Source organism: Lemur catta, chromosome 15 (assembly GCF_020740605.2).
Source record: "Lemur catta isolate mLemCat1 chromosome 15, mLemCat1.pri, whole genome shotgun sequence".
Lineage (NCBI taxonomy): Eukaryota > Metazoa > Chordata > Mammalia > Primates > Lemuridae > Lemur > Lemur catta.
The window spans coordinates 40,065,804-40,086,384 of NC_059142.1; the positions used below are offsets into that span (position 1 = coordinate 40,065,804).

General features: G+C 38.5%; 1 protein-coding gene across 7 annotated transcripts in view; it reads right to left on the minus strand.

Annotated features, from left to right (window-relative positions):
- BRCA1 (BRCA1 DNA repair associated) overlaps positions 1-20,581 on the minus strand; it is a 56,062-nt gene that overhangs the window by 18,493 nt on the left and 16,988 nt on the right. The window contains exons 7-14 of one of the 7 annotated variants that reach the window (XM_045526650.1): positions 19,468-19,573; positions 18,083-18,128; positions 17,024-17,100; positions 12,944-16,035; positions 12,658-12,865; positions 12,157-12,245; positions 5,625-5,793; positions 947-1,073 (exon numbers count right to left, since the gene is read on the minus strand). In XM_045526650.1, the coding sequence (XP_045382606.1) occupies positions 947-1,073; positions 5,625-5,793; positions 12,157-12,245; positions 12,658-12,865; positions 12,944-16,035; positions 17,024-17,100; positions 18,083-18,128; positions 19,468-19,573 (3,914 nt within the window). Of the gene's footprint in view, positions 1-946; positions 1,074-5,624; positions 5,794-12,156; positions 12,246-12,657; positions 16,036-17,023; positions 17,101-18,082; positions 18,129-19,467; positions 19,574-20,581 lie in introns of all 7 variants that reach the window. The other 6 variants (XM_045526653.1, XM_045526648.1, XM_045526652.1 and 3 more) reach the window with 6 other exon arrangements.

The window sequence follows — 20,581 nt, forward strand, 5'->3', positions numbered from 1 at the left end:
TCAAGTAATCTAGTAGAGGGAGGAAGTACAATCAATGTGTAGGTTCTATTATATGATAGAAATGTCTATTGGGTATCTGTGGAGGGAAGAGGAGCAGGAATATTTAGTCTAATATTAAATGGACAGTTAGCTCACTGGTTAAAGAATGCCAGGGAGGTCATTACCTCTAAACATGGCTTTAGTGTCTATGGAAGCCAGATGTTTTCATTCTCTGTCATAGCCACAATACACTAGCCTCAAATATATATCCTCAGTCAAGTCCAAGGGGCTTGGAAAAGATGGTATGATTATATTACTGATAACCTGTCACCATTCCCAGAAAGATAAGTGAAAAATATATACATGTGGCAGGGACTCGAGAAATGTGAATTCCATTTCCTTCCTAGAGTGGGAAGATGTGAGACCCTAACGGCTCTGTGTCTCTCTTTCCTGAACTATCTATCAAATAGGAAGGAATAATAGTCTTGAACTTGTCCTTTTATTTTCACAATCTTAATAGAAAAGATTAAAGGAGGAAGTAGGTATTTTTAAAAATATAAAGTGCTATACAGTCTTATATCAATAGTGATTTAAATACACATCCCTAAAAGGTATTCTGAACATTTCCTAGGGTAAATAAACACCTAAACTTTTTCTAGAAAAGCAAAAATTTCAATTAAGGCAAAGGCTGCCTTGGAGAAGTCTATCATCATCCTCCAGGCTTGTTCAGGTTTTAGTTCTATTATATTTTATTCTGACCTTCAGAAGGGACAGATCTGTCTAATTGCACATTTCACATGTTATAGCTTATGCTGTAGGTCCAAAAAACCTACATACAATTAAACAATAGAAGTGTCCTAGAACAACGAGAGGTTATAAATGTTTGTGTACAAAAAACTGAAGAAAATACGGTGAAAAAAAGTTAACATAAGTACGATGTTAGATACCACAACTTAACATTTCTTACCTTTCTGATCTTGGTTCTTTATTTTTACTGATAGAACTATATGGAGACATTTGGAACTTGTCAGCAGAAAGGCTTTCTGGATTCTGGCTTACAGGATACTCACTACTTTTCTGTGGAGTTAATACTGCTTTACATGGAATGAGAAAAGAAAGAAATCTACTTTATTTCTTTGTCCAGATGGTGATAATTCAGGTGAGGATATCAATTTTTTCAAAAGTAGCAATTTTCATACTCACGCATTGCCTGGGCTAAAGTACAGTGGTGTAACTCACTGCAACCTCAAACTCTTGGGTTGAAGTGATCCTCCTGCCTCAGCCTCCCAAGTAGCTGGGACCACAGGTTCACATCACCATGCCTAGCTAATTTTTCTATTTTTTTGTAGAGATGGGTTCTTGATATGTTGCCCAGTATGGTCTTGAACTCCTGGCCTCAAGTGAGATCTTCCTGTCTCAGCCTCCCAAAATGCTAGGATTATAGGCGTGAGCCACTGAGCCTGCCCAAATTGGTTTTTTGGTTTTTTTTTGAGACAGTCTCACTCTGTTGCCCGGGCTAGAGTGAGCGCCGTGGCGTCAGCCTAGCTCACAGCAACCTCAAACTCCTGGGCTTAAGCGATCCTACTGCCTCAGCCTCCCGAGTAGCTGGGACTACAGGCATGTGCCACCATGCCCGGCTAATTTTTTCTATATATATTTTTAGCTGTCCATATAATTTCTTTCTATTTTTAGTAGAGACGGGGTCTCGCTCTTGCTCACGCTGGTCTCGAACTCCTGAGCTCAAACAATCCTCCCGCCTCGGCCTCCCAGAGTGCTAGGATTACAGGGGTGAGCCAGCGCGCCCGGCCCCAAATTGGTTTTTAAACAAGTATATCAGACAAAGTTTTATAAACATAAATATTGAAACAGATAGATGCTAGTACCAAATGCAACTAAATAATTAAAAAATAATGATAATAAAAGGAACATTTTAAGACTGGGTAAATAAAGACACCCAGCTGAGACAAGGTTGAAAACCACATACATTTATATTTTTTGGCCCTGAATAAGAAAACAAGAATACATAACAAATTTTTCTCTCTGCAGCAAACTAAATTATGCACAAATCCCCTTAGATAATAAGTAAGGAAAAGTCTGGAAAGCACAAAGCATACTCTTTTTTCCATCCCCAGTGCCTCTATATCAAAGACTATGAAATGAGGGTTTGAGCTTTTGCATATGTGGGGAAACAGGAGTGGGCGGTCAGATGAGAAAGAAAAAAACAGGTGACATTTGTTTCATATTGTCAATTACTGAAAAAAAAAAAAAAAAAGAAAAAAAGAAAGAAAAAGAAAAAAAAAAAACACAAAGAAATAAACTCAAAAACCAACACATGGCCGGGCGCAGTGGCTCACGCCTATAATCCTAGCACTCTGGGAGGCTGAGGCGGGTGGATCGCTCGAGGTCAGGAGTTTGAGATCAGCCTGAGCGAGACCCCGTCTCTACTAAAAATAGAAAGAAATTATCTGGACAACTAAAAATATATATTGAAAAAATTAGCCAGGCATGGTGGCGCATGCCTGTAGTCCCAGCTACTCGGGAGGCTGAGGCAGTAGGATCGCTTAAGCCCAGGAGTTTGAGGTTGCTGTGAGCTAGGCTGATGCCACGGCACTCACTCTAGCCCGGGCAACAAAGTGAGACTCTGTCTCAAAAAAAAAAAAAAAAAAACCAACACATACACAAAAAACCCCAAGATGCTGGTTGATAAGAACCTTGAAGTAATACATGGAACTAATGATGAAATGGCACAAGAAGGGAAAAAATACAAAACAGACCCAAGACAAAGTTCTGGCATGTTAGTATATTCTTTTTATTAATTCCTCCCAATGTATTACTATGCCACTGTCTTCTAGGAAGTGGCTTAAAGGCACAAATATTTAAAAAGCAAAAGCAGTTAAAAATTATAAATGTATTCTACCCATTAAACAGTCACTGATGACTATAATTCATTTTGAGCTTTTATTAGAAAAGTTAAAATACATAAATTGAGGCAAGAAATTTAAACAAAGGATTGTATTAATTAAACTATTTTTTAAGACACTAGGGAGCCTAGGGGGGAAATAATCATTGATTTCCTAAGTAATCTTCAAATGAATTATTTATCATTTCTTTTATGCTTGCCTTTCTGGACCTGTGAGTTTCAAGGAACACAAGAACTCTGCCTGAAGCTCCCAGCTGCTAAGAGTAAGCAGGGTTTAACCACGAATATAGGTATCAACCCCCTACCCCTCCAAATACAGGATGGTAATTGATAAAGGGTAATGTGCAGCTTCTAAGGAATCACACCAAACAGAATTAATCATTAAAAGGGATTTAAAAAAAAATTAAAAGGCAGGGGTAAGGCTCAGACATAAATATAGCTATTAAAAAGTCATTCTATCACAAGAACATTTAGTATATAAATTCCTCTTTTCACTACAATGGGCCTCAAGCCATGAATAAAATAAGCTAACCTGAGTTAGGAGTCAGTAACTCAACAGAACCTAAAAAACATAGAGCAAAACCTTTCTGCTCTTTTTCCCCTTAATCCTTAATTCATTCTCTGACTAGCAAGCTCAACCTAGGCCTTGTGATGTGATGATCTACTTGTTGGCTGGTTTAGGAAAGTTTAAATGCAGGGATCCAGAGCCCAGGTTCCAGAACAATATCATAGTCCCCCCTAAATCATTCCTTTATCTGATGTCTTGCCTCTTACATTCTTCGTGGGTAGGAAATATGGGTGAGACAAAACATTTAATAAATTCACTGACTGCTTGCTGCATGCTAAGCATTATACAAGGTATTGGGAAGAATCAAGGAAGATACTGGGGAAGGAAGGAAAAAGATGTTAAGAATGATCACCCATCCACCACAACTGATTCACTTCCATTGTAAACTTTCATCATCTTTAAGAATGCTAGATCTTAAAAAATAAAAACTGGTGGAATCCAAATAAAGTCTAGAGTTTCACTTATTGATAGCAGTATACTAAAGTTTGGTTTCTTAGTTTTGACAAAAGTGGTAATATGAGATAATGGTAATGTAAGATAACATTAGAGAGAAACCGAAACTGGGTGAGGGGCATACAGGAACTCTCTGTACTATCATTGCAACTTTTCCATAAATCTAATTTTATTCCAAAATAAAAAGTTATTTAAAAAATATGTCACGAGTACAGCAGAAGGTAAACACTACTCTTTTCCCTGGGATTAAGAAGTTAACTTGAGTTTCAGTTAGACTCACAAAAACTAAAGGGGGAAAAAGGCTCAAAACTAGAGTTGGGGCTGGGTGCAGTGGTTCAAGCCTGTAATCCTAGCACTCTAGGAGGCTGAGGTGGGAGGATCGCTTGAGCTCAGGAGTTTGAGACCAGCCTGAGCAAGAGCGAGACCCAATCTTAAAAATGAGAAACAAACAAAAAAACAAAAAAAGAGTGTTCAAAGTCAGACAATAATATTTATATCTTTTGCATTAGAATTGAAAGTATGGTCTGTTTTTAGACTGAAGATAGTAAAAGCACCCCAAAGAAGAGAACTGTTCTGGAGATGGCACTCTGAACTTCATTATCGGGGAGATGAACTAAATGAAGATACAGTTACAAAGAAAGCAATTAAGGAAATACATTTTGAAGCACTGCCATAGCAACAGAGTTCCTAGCTTCTCATGCACAAGTCACTGTTTCTCCCTGAACATAAAAATACTGCATGGTACACTTGGGGACTAAGGCCATTGTTCTGAATAATTAACAGACTTGAGTGCCTACAAAGACTCAAAGGAAGCCCTTAGGGCCCCCAGCAGGACTATGGAAAGGAGTGCTGGAGAAGGAACTTGAAGTTGGTCAGCTAGGGATCACGGAGGGAAGAGCACTTTGGGAGGGCTTGCCAACCCAGCTTGTTTCTAAGCAGCAAGCTCCTTGTGTGAACCCCATGCTGAGCCTCTTCTGTGTATGTATTTGCCCCTATTTAAAAACCTGCCTGATGCGTTGTCTCTCCAATTAAAAACTCAAATTTTCATCTCACTTTCCTTCATTTATGCCATGTTATTCCTCAGCTCAGCGCTCACTTCTCACAGGAAGTCAGCTCTGATTAACCCCACCTGCCTGGTTACGCCAATGGTAGCCTCTCAGAGGTCCATGTGGCCTTGCTAATAACTATCACATTGTTATAAAGCACCTGACTCTGCTGCATAATTGGGCTTTCTGTGCATCAAAGCATAGTTCCTGAAGTATATGATGTCTCTTCCTATAATTGAGAAAGCATATTAAATCAGTCAATGCGATCTGACCCCAGTGTTATAGGAATACGTATGAGTGGTTTTTTGTTTAATCTTTCTGAAATTAAAGGGTTACCTGTTACCCCCATTCCACTCAGCTTCCTAAGAGCAGGAACTATATTCTCTATCTCCTGTGAGCTCCCCACAACACCTCTTCATTGTAGGTGCTCAGTCAGACAATGACATGAATGGCTATTGTGGGTCTCTCTGACTAGTAAATTAGTTGTGAGCAGGGACTACAACCAAGGCTCCCTAAGTACCCATGGAATGATTCAATAAATACATGCTGAGCAAAGATCATAAAATGTTGGCGCTAGGTCCTTACTTTCCAGGAGATAAAAGTTTAGGGAGGGAAAGAATTTTGTTTAAGATAACAGTGTTTGGTCAGTACTACAAACCTTTTTCTGATGTGTTTTGTTCCAGACTTAGGTCGTCAGGGGCACAAGAGTCAGCTATGAGGGAAGGGGAGCTGTTAGAAGGCTGGCTCCCATGCTGCTCTAACACAGCTTCCAGTTCGGCCATTTCTTGCTGGAGCTTTATCAGGTTATCTTGCATGGTATCCCTCTGCTACAAAAACAAGAAATGACACCAAGAAAGTTACACACTTTGAGAAACTTTCCATACTCAAGTGAAAATATATCACCCCAATTAATTTTATCACAGAAATTGAAATAATCTAGTATGGAATTATGAGTTCTGGTTGAATATCTTTAATCCAACCACATTTGTGCAATTAAAGCCCATGAAATTATTTCAGAATGATGTTAATGGGGGAAAAAAATCCTCAAATTCTTCCAAATAGATTTGCTTTATTGTGATGTCCTTTTGACATTGATTATTTTCTTTTAAAGCTAGGGAGTGAAAAAATAATTAAGGTATTTAAACACTATAGCTACTTAAAGTTAGCATTAATCTGTTAACATTTTACAGATGCTATGTTTCAAAGATTTGGTATTGTGAGACTCATAGGACACTTAGGTTAGTCCATATAAAAATGTGCGATTTTTAAACTGATGTATGTTGGAAAAAGCCTCCTGTCTACAGCATTTTAGAAAAATACTATCAGTAATCCTACCTAGATTACTGGTTCATGAGGACTCTTCCTTTTCTGGAATTCTTTCAACCTTTAGTTTCTAACAGAAAAAGTGAAGAGCTAATTCATAAATTTACCTATTTGTTCAGTTCATTAGACACTAGTCATTATGCACTAAGCATAATGTTCTACTGCTGGGGATACAGCCCTCATGGTGCTGCCATTCTAAACAGGGATAGGATACTTAGAGATCATTAGAGAGAAGGATGTGCTAGAGGGAAGGATCCAACAAAAAGAGCCCGGAGAAAGCCCATTAAGGGCCAGGTGTGGAGGCTCACATCTGTAATCCTAGCACTCTGGGAGGCTGAGGCGGGAGGATTGCTTGAGCTCAGGAGTTTGAGACCAGCCTGAGCAAGAGTGAGACCCCGTTCTCTACTAAAAATAGAAAAATTAGCTGGGTTTTGTGGTGCACGCCTATAGTCCCAGCTACTTGAGAGGCTAAAGCAGGAGGATCGCTTGAGCCCAGGAGTTTGAGGTTGCAGTGCGCTACGATGACACCACTACACTCTACCCAGGGTGACAGAGCAAAACACTATCTCAAAAAAAAAAAAAAAAAAAAAAAGAGCCTGTAAGGAGGACAGTTATTGTTTTCAATTTAACATCAGTTCTTCTTGCTTATGGAGTTCCTGTTGTTTATTGTTCCATTTCATGAAAAAATCTAAATCTAAGGTATTTGATAAACAAAGAACTTTAGGTACAGAAGTTTTCCAAAATACACATTTCTTCATCACTTTTAGAAGGAACATCAAGCCCGGGGGAAGGGGAAACACAGATTGTTTCACCCTGGTTCTAATCCTTTAAATTGACTTTGCCCTCTACCAAAAACAAGCCATTCTCTTTCTCCTGCTACACTGAGTTCATTAATTTTCAGGAGGTTTTTATGACCAGAAAATGTATTCCCAGTTTCACAAAGATTTCTACTGCTACCCCAAGACTGCTTTGCTGCCAATGTCCACAGCAAACGCCATTGCCACCACGTGGTACTCATGAGTAGTTACATCACTGACCAAACCTTAGCCAAGGCCTGGCCTCAGTAAACCTGGAATAAAACCACACATAGATTATCTGACCAATGCTTCAGAAGCTAGATTAGTCACTACTATCACAACCATCACATCCACCTCTAGGTGGCCATTAAATATTAACAAATATTAGTAGATCGGAAAATTTTAAAAAATAGTAATGGGAGAATTAGAGTTAGATAACTTTACTTTGGGTTTTCCCAAAGGAATTACTTTGTAACTTAGTCAAATTCCCTGGCAGGAAAAGTGGCCAACTTAAGAGAAAAAAACCAACAGGTTACCAAGACTTCTTGGTTCAAATTCTGAAGTATTCCTTTAATTAGCTCTCCTCTTCTATTCTGTTCCCACTATGCTACTTTGATCTGTACTTTTAATATAGCTACATTATTGCAGAAGTTCCCAAAAAGCTATGTTTATCATGTCTTTTTATTTCATAAGGACCTTAGTGGTATACCAGTGCCCAGATAATAAAGTTAATACTTTTTGAACACTATATACTTGTTAGCCATTATTGCCCTCAGGATAAAGTCCAAATTCCTAAGCATAGCATTCAAAATGCCCTTCACATCCTCTTATATCTTATCTCTCCCCAACATCTCCCATATGTTCTGTTTTCCAGTGACAAAGGACAACTTTGTGTTTCCCAAGCATTCTGTGCTTCTGTGCCTTCACCTCAATTGCTGCCTCCCCTTTTTCCACTTGGAAAAATTCTTCTCATCTTTCAAGGCATAGCTTGAATGTCTCCTTAGGAAATCCCCACCAATAATCCATCTCCATCAGGAACAGATGATCCCTCAGTACTTGATTCACACTGCTAATGCATTAGTATACCCAAGTGGAACACATGAGATGGCAGGGATATTTCCTTAATCATTTTTGTCTCCCCAGGGCCCAGCAGACAAAAAGTATTCAGTGAATGTTTAATGCGGAAATGAATTAATGAATATAGTTTATCAGTCTTCCATTTAAAAAAAAAAGATAATGATACCAGGTTAGGAATTCCCTATCCACTATATACTTCTCCTCGGTACTTTTCTCTTTTTTTTCTCACTTTGTCACCCTGGGTAGAGTGCAGTGGCGCCATGATAGCTCACTGTAACCTCAAACTCCTGGGCTAAAGTGATCCTCATGCCTTAGCCTCCGGAGTAGCAGGGACTACAGATGTGTGCCACCTCGCCCAACTAATTTTTCCCATTTTTAGTAGAGATGGGGTTTTGCTTTTGCTCAGGCTGGTCTTGAACTCCTGACCTCAAGTGGTCCTCCCACCTCAGCATCCTAGAGTGTGAGGATTACAGGCATGAGCCACCATGCCCCATCATTTTCATTGTTCTTTACAAATGGGGGAAAGATCCCATTTCAATCATTTTGCCTGTCTGTGCTACTCTAGATTTAAGTTATCCTGAAATCTGACTTCAGCTGTTTTGGGTAGATGCTTGATAAAAACACTTTGTAAAATGAATCCTGAACAAATAGACATATCTCTGGGAATAAGATCGGAAATACAAATAGCAAGGAGGTAGTTTACTGAATGTCAAATATAATACAGTCTGGCTAAGGCAGATGGAACCAGAAACTGAAACCTAAAAGTTTAAAACACAAGGGACAAAATTAGGTGACAGGCATATTGACAGAGCCCTAAATCCACATCCAGAAAGGATCATAGGAATTGCAAACAGAGAAAGGCCTCCTGAGTCTTTTCATCAATTTAGTCACCATGGCAGTCCTGCAGAAGTGGAGACACAATACTGGTAACAACTCAGGTACCGAATGGGCAGTCATCTTAAAGGTTTCTTGGTGACTCCAAGGGGCTTCAGGCCTGGAGGGATTTGCTCTGTACAGAGGATGGACAGAAGCAGGCAAGCCTTCTGTACTTGTAGTCCTCACAGCAATGTTAAAATTTAGAAGATTTAAAACTGGATACCACCCAGTTTTAGCAAAAGTACAGGAAAACGGGAACTATCAAATACCACAGGGGCTGGAGGAGCACAAATTGATTTAATCTTTCTAAAGAACAATTTAACAATATGTATCAAAGACCAAAATTTCCAGTTCTAGGAATTTACACTAAGGAAATCATCAGAGATGTGGGCAAATGTTTAGCTACCAGGATGTCTACTGTAGTGCTGTACATAATAGTACATTGTGCCTCTAACCCTGAAACCCTCAACATTTAGCAATAGGTTGAATAAATCATGATACACCCAAAGGATAGCATTCTGTATAGTAATTAAAAATAAAGTCAATGAAGAATTTTAATGACACAATAAAAACTAGATTACAACGTATGTATATTATCTGAATTGTTTTTTCTTTTCTTTTTTTTTTGAGACAGAGTCATGCTGTGTTGGCCAGACTGGAGTATAGTAGCATTGATTACTGCAGCTCACTGCAGCCTTGAACTCCTGGGCTCAAGTGATACTCTTGCCTCAGTCTCCCGAATAGGTGGGACTACAGGTGCCCACCCCCCACACTTGGCCAATTTAAAACTTTTTTTTTGTAGAGATGGGGTCTCACTATAGTCCAGGCTGGTCTTGAACTCCTGGACTCAATCGATCCTCCTACCTTGCTCCCAAAGTGCTAGGATTTCAGGTGTAAGCCACTGCACATGGCCAATCTAAATATTTTTTTAAAGATAAGGTATATACAAGCACCCCTGTGCACACACAGGAAGAAGACTGAAAGGATATATACCAATAAGTTAATAGTAACCATTTCTGGATAACTTAAAATATTAATTTACCATCTTGATAAATTTTAGGCATACAGTTCAGTGGCATTAAGTACTTCCACATTGTTGTGTAACCATCACCATTATTCATCACCAGAACTTTTTCATCATCCCAAACTAAAATCTGTACCAATCAAACAATAGCTTCCCATTCCTCCCTCCCCAACTCCCTGGTAACCACTATTTTACCTTCTGTCTGTATGAATTTGACTACTCTAGGTACCTCATATAAGTAGAATCATATAATATTTGCCCCCCCCCTTTTTTTGAGACAGAGTCTTGCTCTGTTGCCCGGGCTAGAGTGCCGTGGCATCAGCCTAGCTCACAGCAACCTCAAACTCCTGTGCTTAAGCAATCCTTCTGCCTCAGCCTCCCGAGTAGCTGGGACTACAGGCATGTGCCACCATGCCCAGCTAATTTTTTCTATGTTTTTAGTTGTCCGGCTAATTTGTTTCTTTTTTTTTAGTAGAGACAGGGATCTCGCTCTTGCTCAGGCTGGTCTCAAACTCCTGAACTCAAACGATCCGCCTGCCTTGGCCTCCCAAAGTGCTAGGATTACAGGCGTGAGCCACCGTGCCCGGCCCAATATTGTCCTTTGATGTCTGACTTACTTCACTTCATGTTTTCAAGGTTCATCCATGGATGATTTTTGTTTACTTGTATTTTCTAAGTTTTCTACTATACACGTGTATATGTATCTTTATAAGAATATTGGGCTTTTCTCAATTTTATCTATCTGGCTGTTTAGGAAGTTTGGAAAAAAATGTCATTCACTTGATGGTAGCTAAAAGTGTATTTAAGATGTAGGTGAGAAAAATAAGTCATGATAGGATGATTCAAGGGAGTCCAGATTGCTCCATTTTAAGAACGTGCCTGAGGCGGGCACAGTGGCTCACGCCTGTAATCCTAGTACGCTGAGAGGCTGAGGCAGGAGGATTGCTTGAGCTCAGGAATTCGAGATCAGCCTGAGCAAGAGTCAGACGCTGTCTACTAAAAATAGAAAAATTAACCGGACACAGTGGCGTGTTCCTATAGTCCCAGCTACTCTGGAGGCTGAGGCAGGAGGATCACTGGAGTTCAGGAGTTTGAGGTTGCAGTGAGCTATGATGACGCCACTGAACTCTATCCAGGGTGACAGAGTGAGACTCTGTCTCTAAAAAAAAAAAAAAAAAAAAATGTGCCTATTATAGTTCAGAGAAGGTAAGCAAATTACCTATGGTCACACAGGTATAGAATTCTCACCAATTACCACCAGCAATTGCTGTGTGTGTATTCCGCATAGGACCCTGTGCTAGGAATATAGAGGCAACTGTAAGATGTCAAAATAACCTGAGGTGAGTCTGAAATTTTGAATATGAAGACTTGGGAAATTTTGAATATGAAGACTTGGAAAATTTTGGTGCCCCTTTTACAAAATAAAAATTAGGAGACAGAACCAGGTTCTATGAGGAAGATGTTAACTTTTAGATGTTGTGATAGAGAATGCTTTTTCCAGGAGACTATTCTACTTTGAGTACAGAAACATTCATGCTACCCAATGTTGTAGACATGATAAAGCTGTTATCCACTTCATAAGTAACCAAATTATTGGCTTTCACTACTAGGTCCAAGAAGTAAAATTGTGTACTTTCTTTTTTAAAGAAAAAAGATGACTTATAGGCAATAAAGAACAATTAGTACATTAAAAAGAAAAAAGACAGAAATGTCCATAAAACAGTGAAAGGCTAGATGGTTTCTAACAGGAAGAGAACTTTATAGCCTCTCATTTGGTACCAAAAAGAAACACACCCCTCTCTTGATACAATAGTGCTTTCATATAAGTTTTTTCTATAGGGCAAATGGGTTTGAAGGTTTAGCTTATTCATTAAATTCAGTATTTAGTGCTCTGCAGTGAGCTAGATGGTGTGTGTGTATGAAAAGAAAGGTAGTATGCATTCCATCAAGGTGCTTATAATTGAATTTGACACCACACACAACTGTTATGCAATTAATTCAAAGGGATGATGTCAGCAAATGTAAAAATGTAGGATGTATACCACTGAAAGCAAAGGACACCACACACACATATATCCACGTGTACTTTTTACCTGAGTGGTTAAAATATCGCTCTGAGAGGACAGTCCTGAACAGTCTTCAGAGAAGCTTGTTTCACTCTGATACCCAGATGCTGCTTCACCTTAGATGACAATAAAAACAGAGGTTCATATGTAAAAACAGACTATAAACACTGCAACTGGCCACATCTTTCTCTTCCCATTAGCAGAACTGGTTTTACTTTCATGTCACACAAAATGATTAAACTGCTTTGCTTTGGGACACTTGGATTTCCTCTCAGAAAATGAAAACTAGAAGTAAGTCCACCAATAATTAGGACTTTAAATCTCATTCAATTAGAGACGACATTCTAGCTGGGTGAAAAACTTTTGACTTTTAAAGAAAAGCACTTTAGGAGGAACATGTTTCAAGTTTAAGAAGCAGTTACTTTAACTATACTTGGAAACTTGTAAAATGTGCTCCACAAAAGGAATAAACATTTAGCTCATTGCTATAAATGGACTGGGGCAAACACAAAAACCTGGTTCCAATACCTAAGTTTGAATCCACACTTTGCTCTTCTTGATGATTATCTTCTTCCAGGCTAGGTTCCCTTTCTTCATCATCTGAAACCAATTCCTGGTCACTCAGAACAACTTCCTGGTTTTCATACTGATCCCTCATTTGTTTGGAAGGAGGATCAAACATCAGGAAGGGATCCTGGGTGTTTCTATTTGCAGTCAAGTCTTCCAATGGACTGCACTGTGAAGAAAACAAGCTACTAGAACATTTTGCTGCCTCACTAAGGTGATGTTCCTGGGATGCCCTTGCCAACATTACCTGGTTACTGCAGTCATTTAAGCTATTCTTCAGAGATACTAGGTTCTCCTCTGTTTTCTTAGACAGACATTCAGTGGCAACAGTGCTTTGTCTGATAGATTGAGAAGGCATATTGGTTACTTTACCAAATAATAAGTGTTGGAAGCAGGGAAGTTCTTCATCCTCACTAGATATGTTCTCTTCTGAGGACTTTAATTTCCTGGCCTCTCTTTGGTGAGCCTGAGCCAAACATGTATGGGCTAATGGGCTAGGGCTCCTGCTCAACTCTCCTCTCTGGACATTTTTGCTAAAAACAGCAGATCTTTCGTTAACACCGTTTTCAGCAAAGCTGATATTGTCCTTTATTTCATCATCATCTAAGAGGTCATCAGGTGTCTCAGAACAAACCTGAGAAGCATGACAACTTCCCATAGGCTGCTCTAGGTTATCTGAAATTAGACATGGAGAAAAATCTGTATTAACAGTCTGAACTACCCCTTCATTTTCTTCTTGCCTTTTTATTTCAGGATGTTTATAATTACTTACAGGAAGACTTTCCTTATAGACTTCAGGTTGCATAAGACCTAATCTAAGCACAGCATTCAATCTAGGTCCTCTGTTTTTACCTAGTTCTGCTTGAATGTTTTCACCACTGGAACCTACTTCATTAGTGCTGGAGCTTCCTTCATTAGTACTAGGACCTACTTCATTAACACTGCTTGAGCTGGCTTCTTTAAAAGCACTTTCTCTAATGTTATTTTGGCTAATTGTACTCACTGTATTTGGAATGTTCTCACTTCCTAATGCTCTTTCAGGTGACACTGAATGTTCTTCAGACCTTTCCTCTGACAGGTTTGTCTTACATTTAGTTTTAAAAAATGGCCTGATGGGAGAAAGTGATGGTATATGATAGGGGTTTTGTAAAATATCATGTTTATTTTCAGTAATGAGTTCATTTTCATTGCCTCTGAACCGAGATGACAGACAAAACCTAGAGACTTCTCTAATGCTACATTTGGCATAATCATCTGGCTTCTTATCTTTCTGACAAACTACAGAAAAGCCTGCAGTGGTACTAATTGTCTGTTCATGCTTGATTTGAGATTCTTTCTTTTCTTGATTTTCTTTTTGTTCACATTCAAGAGTGACTTTTGGACTTTGTTTCCTTAAGGACCTAGAGTGGGCACAGACCGTTGCACATTCCTTTTCTGGATTTCCTGGATTTGGCAACAGAGCAAATGACTGACGCTTTGAAACCTTGAATGTATTCTGTAAATACTGAGTATCAAGTTCACTGTCTTCCATTTCTATGCTTGGCTCCTGAATGTGGTTAACTTTACGTCTCAATGGATCCTTAATGCCCTCTGTGTCATTTCTAGCATCTTTAGAACAACCATGGATTAGTTCCTTGGGGTTTTCAATGGCTGCACACTGACTCACTCGTTTTGGTGCTGTTTTTGCCTTCTCTAGGGTGTTAACTTCCAGTAACGAGATACTGTTCTGAGTGCCATAATCAGTATCAGGTACCAGTGAAATAGTGGTACTCTCTAGAGATCTTTCTCCACTTGACACCAGATCTTTGGGGTCTTTGATGCTATTAGATGCCAGAATTGTTTCTAAGCTCTCTTCTGTTTTTCCTGTTTGAAGGCTAGGATTGACAAATTCTTGAAGTTTATTAGAACTTGAACAGTTAGTATCATTGGCATGTCTTTTACTTATTTGCTCATTTGGCTTGTTACTCTTCTTGGCTCCAGTTGTGTGTTCTTTATCTTCCACAAGTAGAAGCTTTCTGCTGTGCCTGACTGGCATTTGTTCAGAATTTTTTTGCTTTATCTCTTCAATGCTAGAACAACTATCAATTTGTAGTTCATCACGATTAGGTGGGCTTGGATTTTTATTGACTACTAGTTCAAGTGCATGAATATGCCTGCTAGAATGCTTCCTCCTCAGCCTATTCTTTTTAGGTGCTTTTGAATTGTGGATATTTAATTCTATCTCCATATTACTTATACTGCTGCTTATAGGTTCGGCTTTAGTTCTGAAAGAAGATTCTTTTTCCAATGATTCTGTTGGGTTAGGATTTTTTTCTTTCTGAACATAATTACCTTTTGTTTCATTCTCATAACCACTATTAGTAACATTCATCACTTGACCATTCTGCTCCATTTGGTTAGTTTCCTGATTTCTCTTTTCAGGTGTCTTTTGAATAACTGCCAAATCTGCTTTCTTGATAAAATCCTCAGGACGAAGGCCTGATGTAGTTCTCCTTTTACGCTTTAATTTATTTGTGAGGGGATGCTCTTGTGTTATCTGTGGCTCAGCAGCAACTGTTCCTATAATTAGATTTTCAGTTACATGGCTACAGTTAGGGAGGCTTGCCTTCCTCCGATAGGTTTTCCCAAATATTTTATCTTCGATTTTACTCTCTACTGGTTTGGAGTGAACTCTTTCACTTTTACGTATTATAGGATCAAGAGAATCACTAGCCATTAAGACTATTTTCTTTGAAGAAGTGGAATATTCATCTACTTCATTTTGAACATCTAATGTACCAGCTACTTCAGCATGTGATTCAGACCCCCCATCATGTGAGTCATCAGCAGGTAACACTTCATTACTTCTGGAAAACCACTCATTAACTTTCTGAATGCTGCTATTTAGTGTTATCCAAGGAACATCTTGGGTATCTCTAGGACTCTCAGAGCATGGAGGTTTCTGCTTATTCCATTCTTTTCTCCCATATGGGGGAGCAGTACTCAGATCTACCTTTTTCTCAGTGTTGGGAGCCTGCCTATCATTACATGTTTCCTTACTTTGAGCCCATCTGCTCTGTTGGCTCCTTGCTAAGCCAGGCTGTTTGCTTTTATTACAGAATTCAGCCTTTTCTACATTCATTCTGTCTTTAGTGAGTAATAAACTGCTGTTCTCATGCTGTAATGAGTTGGAATGAGTATTTTTGCCACATGGCTCCACATGCAAGTTTGAAACAGAACTACCCTGATACTTTTCTGGATGCACCTCAGTTGCATGGTTCTTAATGGTGTTCAGATCATTATTACTGGCTTGATGATGTTCAATACTTGTTATGTCCTTCTCAGAAAACGCACAAGCAGCTGAAAATATACAAAAGTAACAAGGTGTTTAAAAACCGAATCATTATGAAAAAATACATACTTAATACAACTTAGAGGTGGAAATCATACAAATGGCTATATTCACAGAACCTAACCTCATAAGTATACTGAGGATGTAGCTCATACTGTTTTGTTTTTTTTTTTTTGAGACAGAGTCTCACTCTGTTGCCGGGGCTAGAGTGCTGAGGCATCAGCCTAGCTCACAACAACCTCAAACTCCTGGGCTCAAGCGATCCTCCTGCCTCAGCCTCCCAAGTAGCTGGGACTAGAGGCGCTTGCCACCATACCCAGCTAATTTTTTGTTTCTATTTTTAGTTGGCCAGCTAATTTTTTCTATTTTTATTAGAGATGGGGTCTCATTCTTGGTCAGGTTGGTCTCAAATTCCTGCCCTCAAACAATCCTCTCACCTCAGCCTCCCAGAGAGCTAGGATTACTGGCGTGAGCCACCATGCCCAGCCCATACTCTTTCATTTAATTCCTATTTATCTAGATTATTTCCACTCAAGATCGTTAAAATTTTAATTTCAGAATTTTCCTTATGCATAAACCCAATCTATTTCCCTAACCTCAAAGGGTGAATTAAAAGCAGACTGTGTAGTTATTAGATAGACAGTTCTAATGTACTCTGAGGATCACTGGCCATTAAGCCTACTTAATACTCTGTTCTATCTACAGACTCATACTCCCTGTATTTAAAAATCAGTAGGCAAAAGATGAAATACAAATACGTCAATTAAAAGTAAAGGGCAACAAACAGTTATGTAAGGTACTATTATAATCACATTAGTCTAGTACCATTTAAATATGTCAAGCTGTTCCATGTCATCTAAGAATGATATTCTAACTCTGCCAAGAGATTTTGTGAATTATAAAGGTCTCAAATGGTCTTCAGAATAATCTAATTACAGTATTGTATCTACTTTCTCTCTCTTTAGTTCCTGTTAAGTTGGGAAGACTTGCCATTACCGTTTTTTGCAGAATCCAAACTGGTTTTAGCCCTGGCTCCTTGAGGGGTGATTTGTAACAACTCTTGGTCTCCCACGCTATAGGAAAAAGATAGAAGTCCTAATGAGAAATACTAGTTATATGCTCACAGAACTGTCAAACGAGCAAGATCAAATATTTTAACTCTTCCAGGTAGACTTGCAGCAAGCTGACCAATCTGATTCACTTATTAAAATCTGCTCTCTCTTTCAGTAACTTATGGTTGAAATGGAATGGTCAAAGATTGAGAACACACAGTCACAAAAATCAGGGCAGTAGTGCAGAACATTGCATTAAGGACACGCAAATGAGAGCCAACATTTAAATGATCACTGAAAGATAGTTTTAAAAAATGCTTACAAGTTTATCTTAATAAGAAGGCAGGAGCAAAGATATCTAAACAGCAGGAGTACTAGTATGGAGCAGACATCCCAATAGAATGCAAAGACCACCACCTTGCTGCATTGCTTTCAGTGCTTCTCAGGCTAAAAAAGCACTTCTTTCCAATTGTGAGGTTAGGAGAGTCCTTCACAAACAAAAGCTGACAATGACACCATTATAGTTCAGACCACATCTTAGACAGGGTCAAGTAATAATTCCTAAGGAAAGCAATATGGCAGGTAACCCAGTTGTGGGCTCCTTGTAGATTATTATATAATTTATATAGACAAAGTTTGAAAGATAGGTGGAAGTAAGGAACAGAGGAAAGAACTCAAAATGGAGACTTCTAACATTCTCATCAGCCACAATCACCCTGTGTCAATATTACCATATACAAGGAACTCAGCTAGAGAACAACAATCTGCTAGAAGCAAGTATGTACAGAGTTCTGCTGTCATCTTAAACTCCTCTGGACATTACTAATTAATAAATCAAACAAACAAAAAGGATATTTCCTCAGCTATAAAATGAGGGGATTAAACTAGATGATCTTTGAGGTTTCTTCCAATACCATGATTCTAATCTAGAGAAACACCAATCCTTAATAGTAACTAAATAGGAAAATACCAGCTTCATAGACAAAGGCTCTCTTTGACTCACCTCCAGTAACTTGCCTTATTAGCTGTATCTTCAGAAGAATCAGATCCTAAAAAATTTTCCCCAAAACCCCCAAAAAACAAATCAGTAAAAGGTTTTTTATTGAAAGGGCTAAACTCAAAAAATGTACTTGTTACAAAACAGATACTCATTCACCTAGAAATATTTACTGAGCATCCATTATGTGGCAGGCACAACGATGGATATGTCAGACAATACAGCATATTTGTTAAAAGCACAGGCTCTGAAGCCCAACTTCCTAGGTTTGAATCATGGCTTTGCGACTTACTATTAATAGCTTCACTACCTCGGCAAAATTTCTTAACCTCTCTGTGCCTTAATTTCCTCATCTGTAAAATAAGTGTAACAGTAACAACCTCAGAGGTTTGACATGCATCTTAAATGAGTTATACAGGAAAAGCACAGAAGTGCCTGGAATTTAGTTAAGTGCCTTTAAATATTAAATACTGTAATATTTTAATTATTTTTATGACACACCTGTTGTCTAAGAATTTATGATCTTAAGGGGAAAAAACATATACAGCTAATTTCAATAAAATCTAGTATTACTAAGGTAAACATATGGTGGTGCTTGGGAGCTCAAAATACGGCCACCCTTTCCAATTATAAATATATTCTAAAGGATAAGCCAACTAGAAGACATATTTGAATTCTGAGCTCAGTTTTTTATTTTTTTTTTTGAGACATGAGTGGAAGATAAGAAAGTGATCAGGGAGTATAGATTTTATTTTAATTTTTTTGAGACAGGATCTCACTCAAAGTCACCCAAGTTCAAGTACAGTGGTGCAATCATAGCTCACTGCAACCTCAAACTCCTGGGTTCAAGTGATCCTCCTGCCTCAGCCTCCCAAGTAGCTGGGACTACAGGTGTGTACCTCTACGTCCAGCTAATTTTTAAATTTTTTGTAGAGATGTGGTCTTGCTATGTTGCTCAAGCTGATCTTGAACTCCTAGCTTCAGCCTTGGCCTCCCAAAGTGCTAGGATTACAGGCATGAGTCACCATACCTGGCCCTCAGCTCTTCTTAAAAGGCTTCCTAATCTAGTGCAATTTATCTTGGATTCCTCTAAATCCTGCAGCAATCCATCAAGTGCTTTCTTATCGCTACTCTCCATCTTTCCAAAATATATTTATATATACTTAAACCAGACATCCTTTCTTTTGCTCCCTTTAAAAAGTAAGATTCTTCAAGGTGGGAACTGCATCTTTTACATTATTTATAACTCACCATAGGGCTCATAAAATTCACTTCCCAAAGCTTTCTACCACATGCATAAATTATGACCAGAGTTTTTGGCATACACTGGCAAAACTATAAGATAAGCAATCTAGCTATTATTCTAAACTTAAAAAATCTGAGACCCTTACCCAATTCAATGTAGACAGAGTTAGTCTGAGGTTTTATCTGCTGCTTTGTCCTCAGAGATCTCACAATTCCAAGGTTAGAGAGTTGGACACTGAGACTGGTTTCCTGCTAAGCAGTACAGTAGAGAATGGTCAACCAATTTTTGGCCAGTTCTATGTTTTTTTGTTAGAAGAAACTTGAGGCCATGGACAAAACAAATCAACCATCATCAGTCAGCTAAAATTTATGACACCCGGAAAAACGCCTGGAAAACTATATACTAAAATGTCTGGGTTTTATGTGATTTGAATTTTTTTTCTCTTTCTGTTGTTTTAAATTTTTCCAAACTGCTTTTGTATTATTTGTGTATTCTTTTGAAATATTAAAATGGTGTATTTTGAAGCTGATACTTGATATATATTTCCAATCACATCTGATAACAGGGAGGGAAACTGAGATAAATTTTTTTAAAGGATAAATGACAGCATTAAAACCACTAGCATTCCTAAGAACATTTGGCAAAGGAAAGAATATTTAAAAGCCCAACATTACTTTGATAAAGCTTTTCTTCTTCCTTTTTAGCCCTTCTACATCTCCAGAAAAATGAATGCTGGAATTATGAGAACTATTATTTTTAAGATCTCCATTATTCATTCACATATCACTAACAACAGAGCAAATCATTACATTTTCTTTGACAATTACACCTTTTAAGTTGAAGTAATTTTCAAATGCTTAAAAATATCAGTGGCCTCATGGCTATTTTAGGCAAGCATCGGAGAAGATAAAGCTCTAAAGCAGGGGAAGGGCCTGCAGGTCTCTCTCTCTTTTTTTTAATTTTTGAAATGGGTGTTCTGCTATGTTACCTGGGCTGGTCTTGAATTCCTGGGCTCAAGCGATCCTCTTGCCTCAGCCTCCTGCGTAGCTGTGACTACAGGCACATCCACCTTGCCTCTTGACCACACCAGGTACCCTGACCTCTGAACTCCTCTAACTCTTATCAATTAGAACACTTTTCCAATCACTTAATTTACCATCTTCCCTTCTTTATTGACTTTTTATATAAATCCACGAGCATCTAGCACATTCACCAACTCATAATGGTCAATAAAGAGATGTTGTCAAAAAAAATGAAAA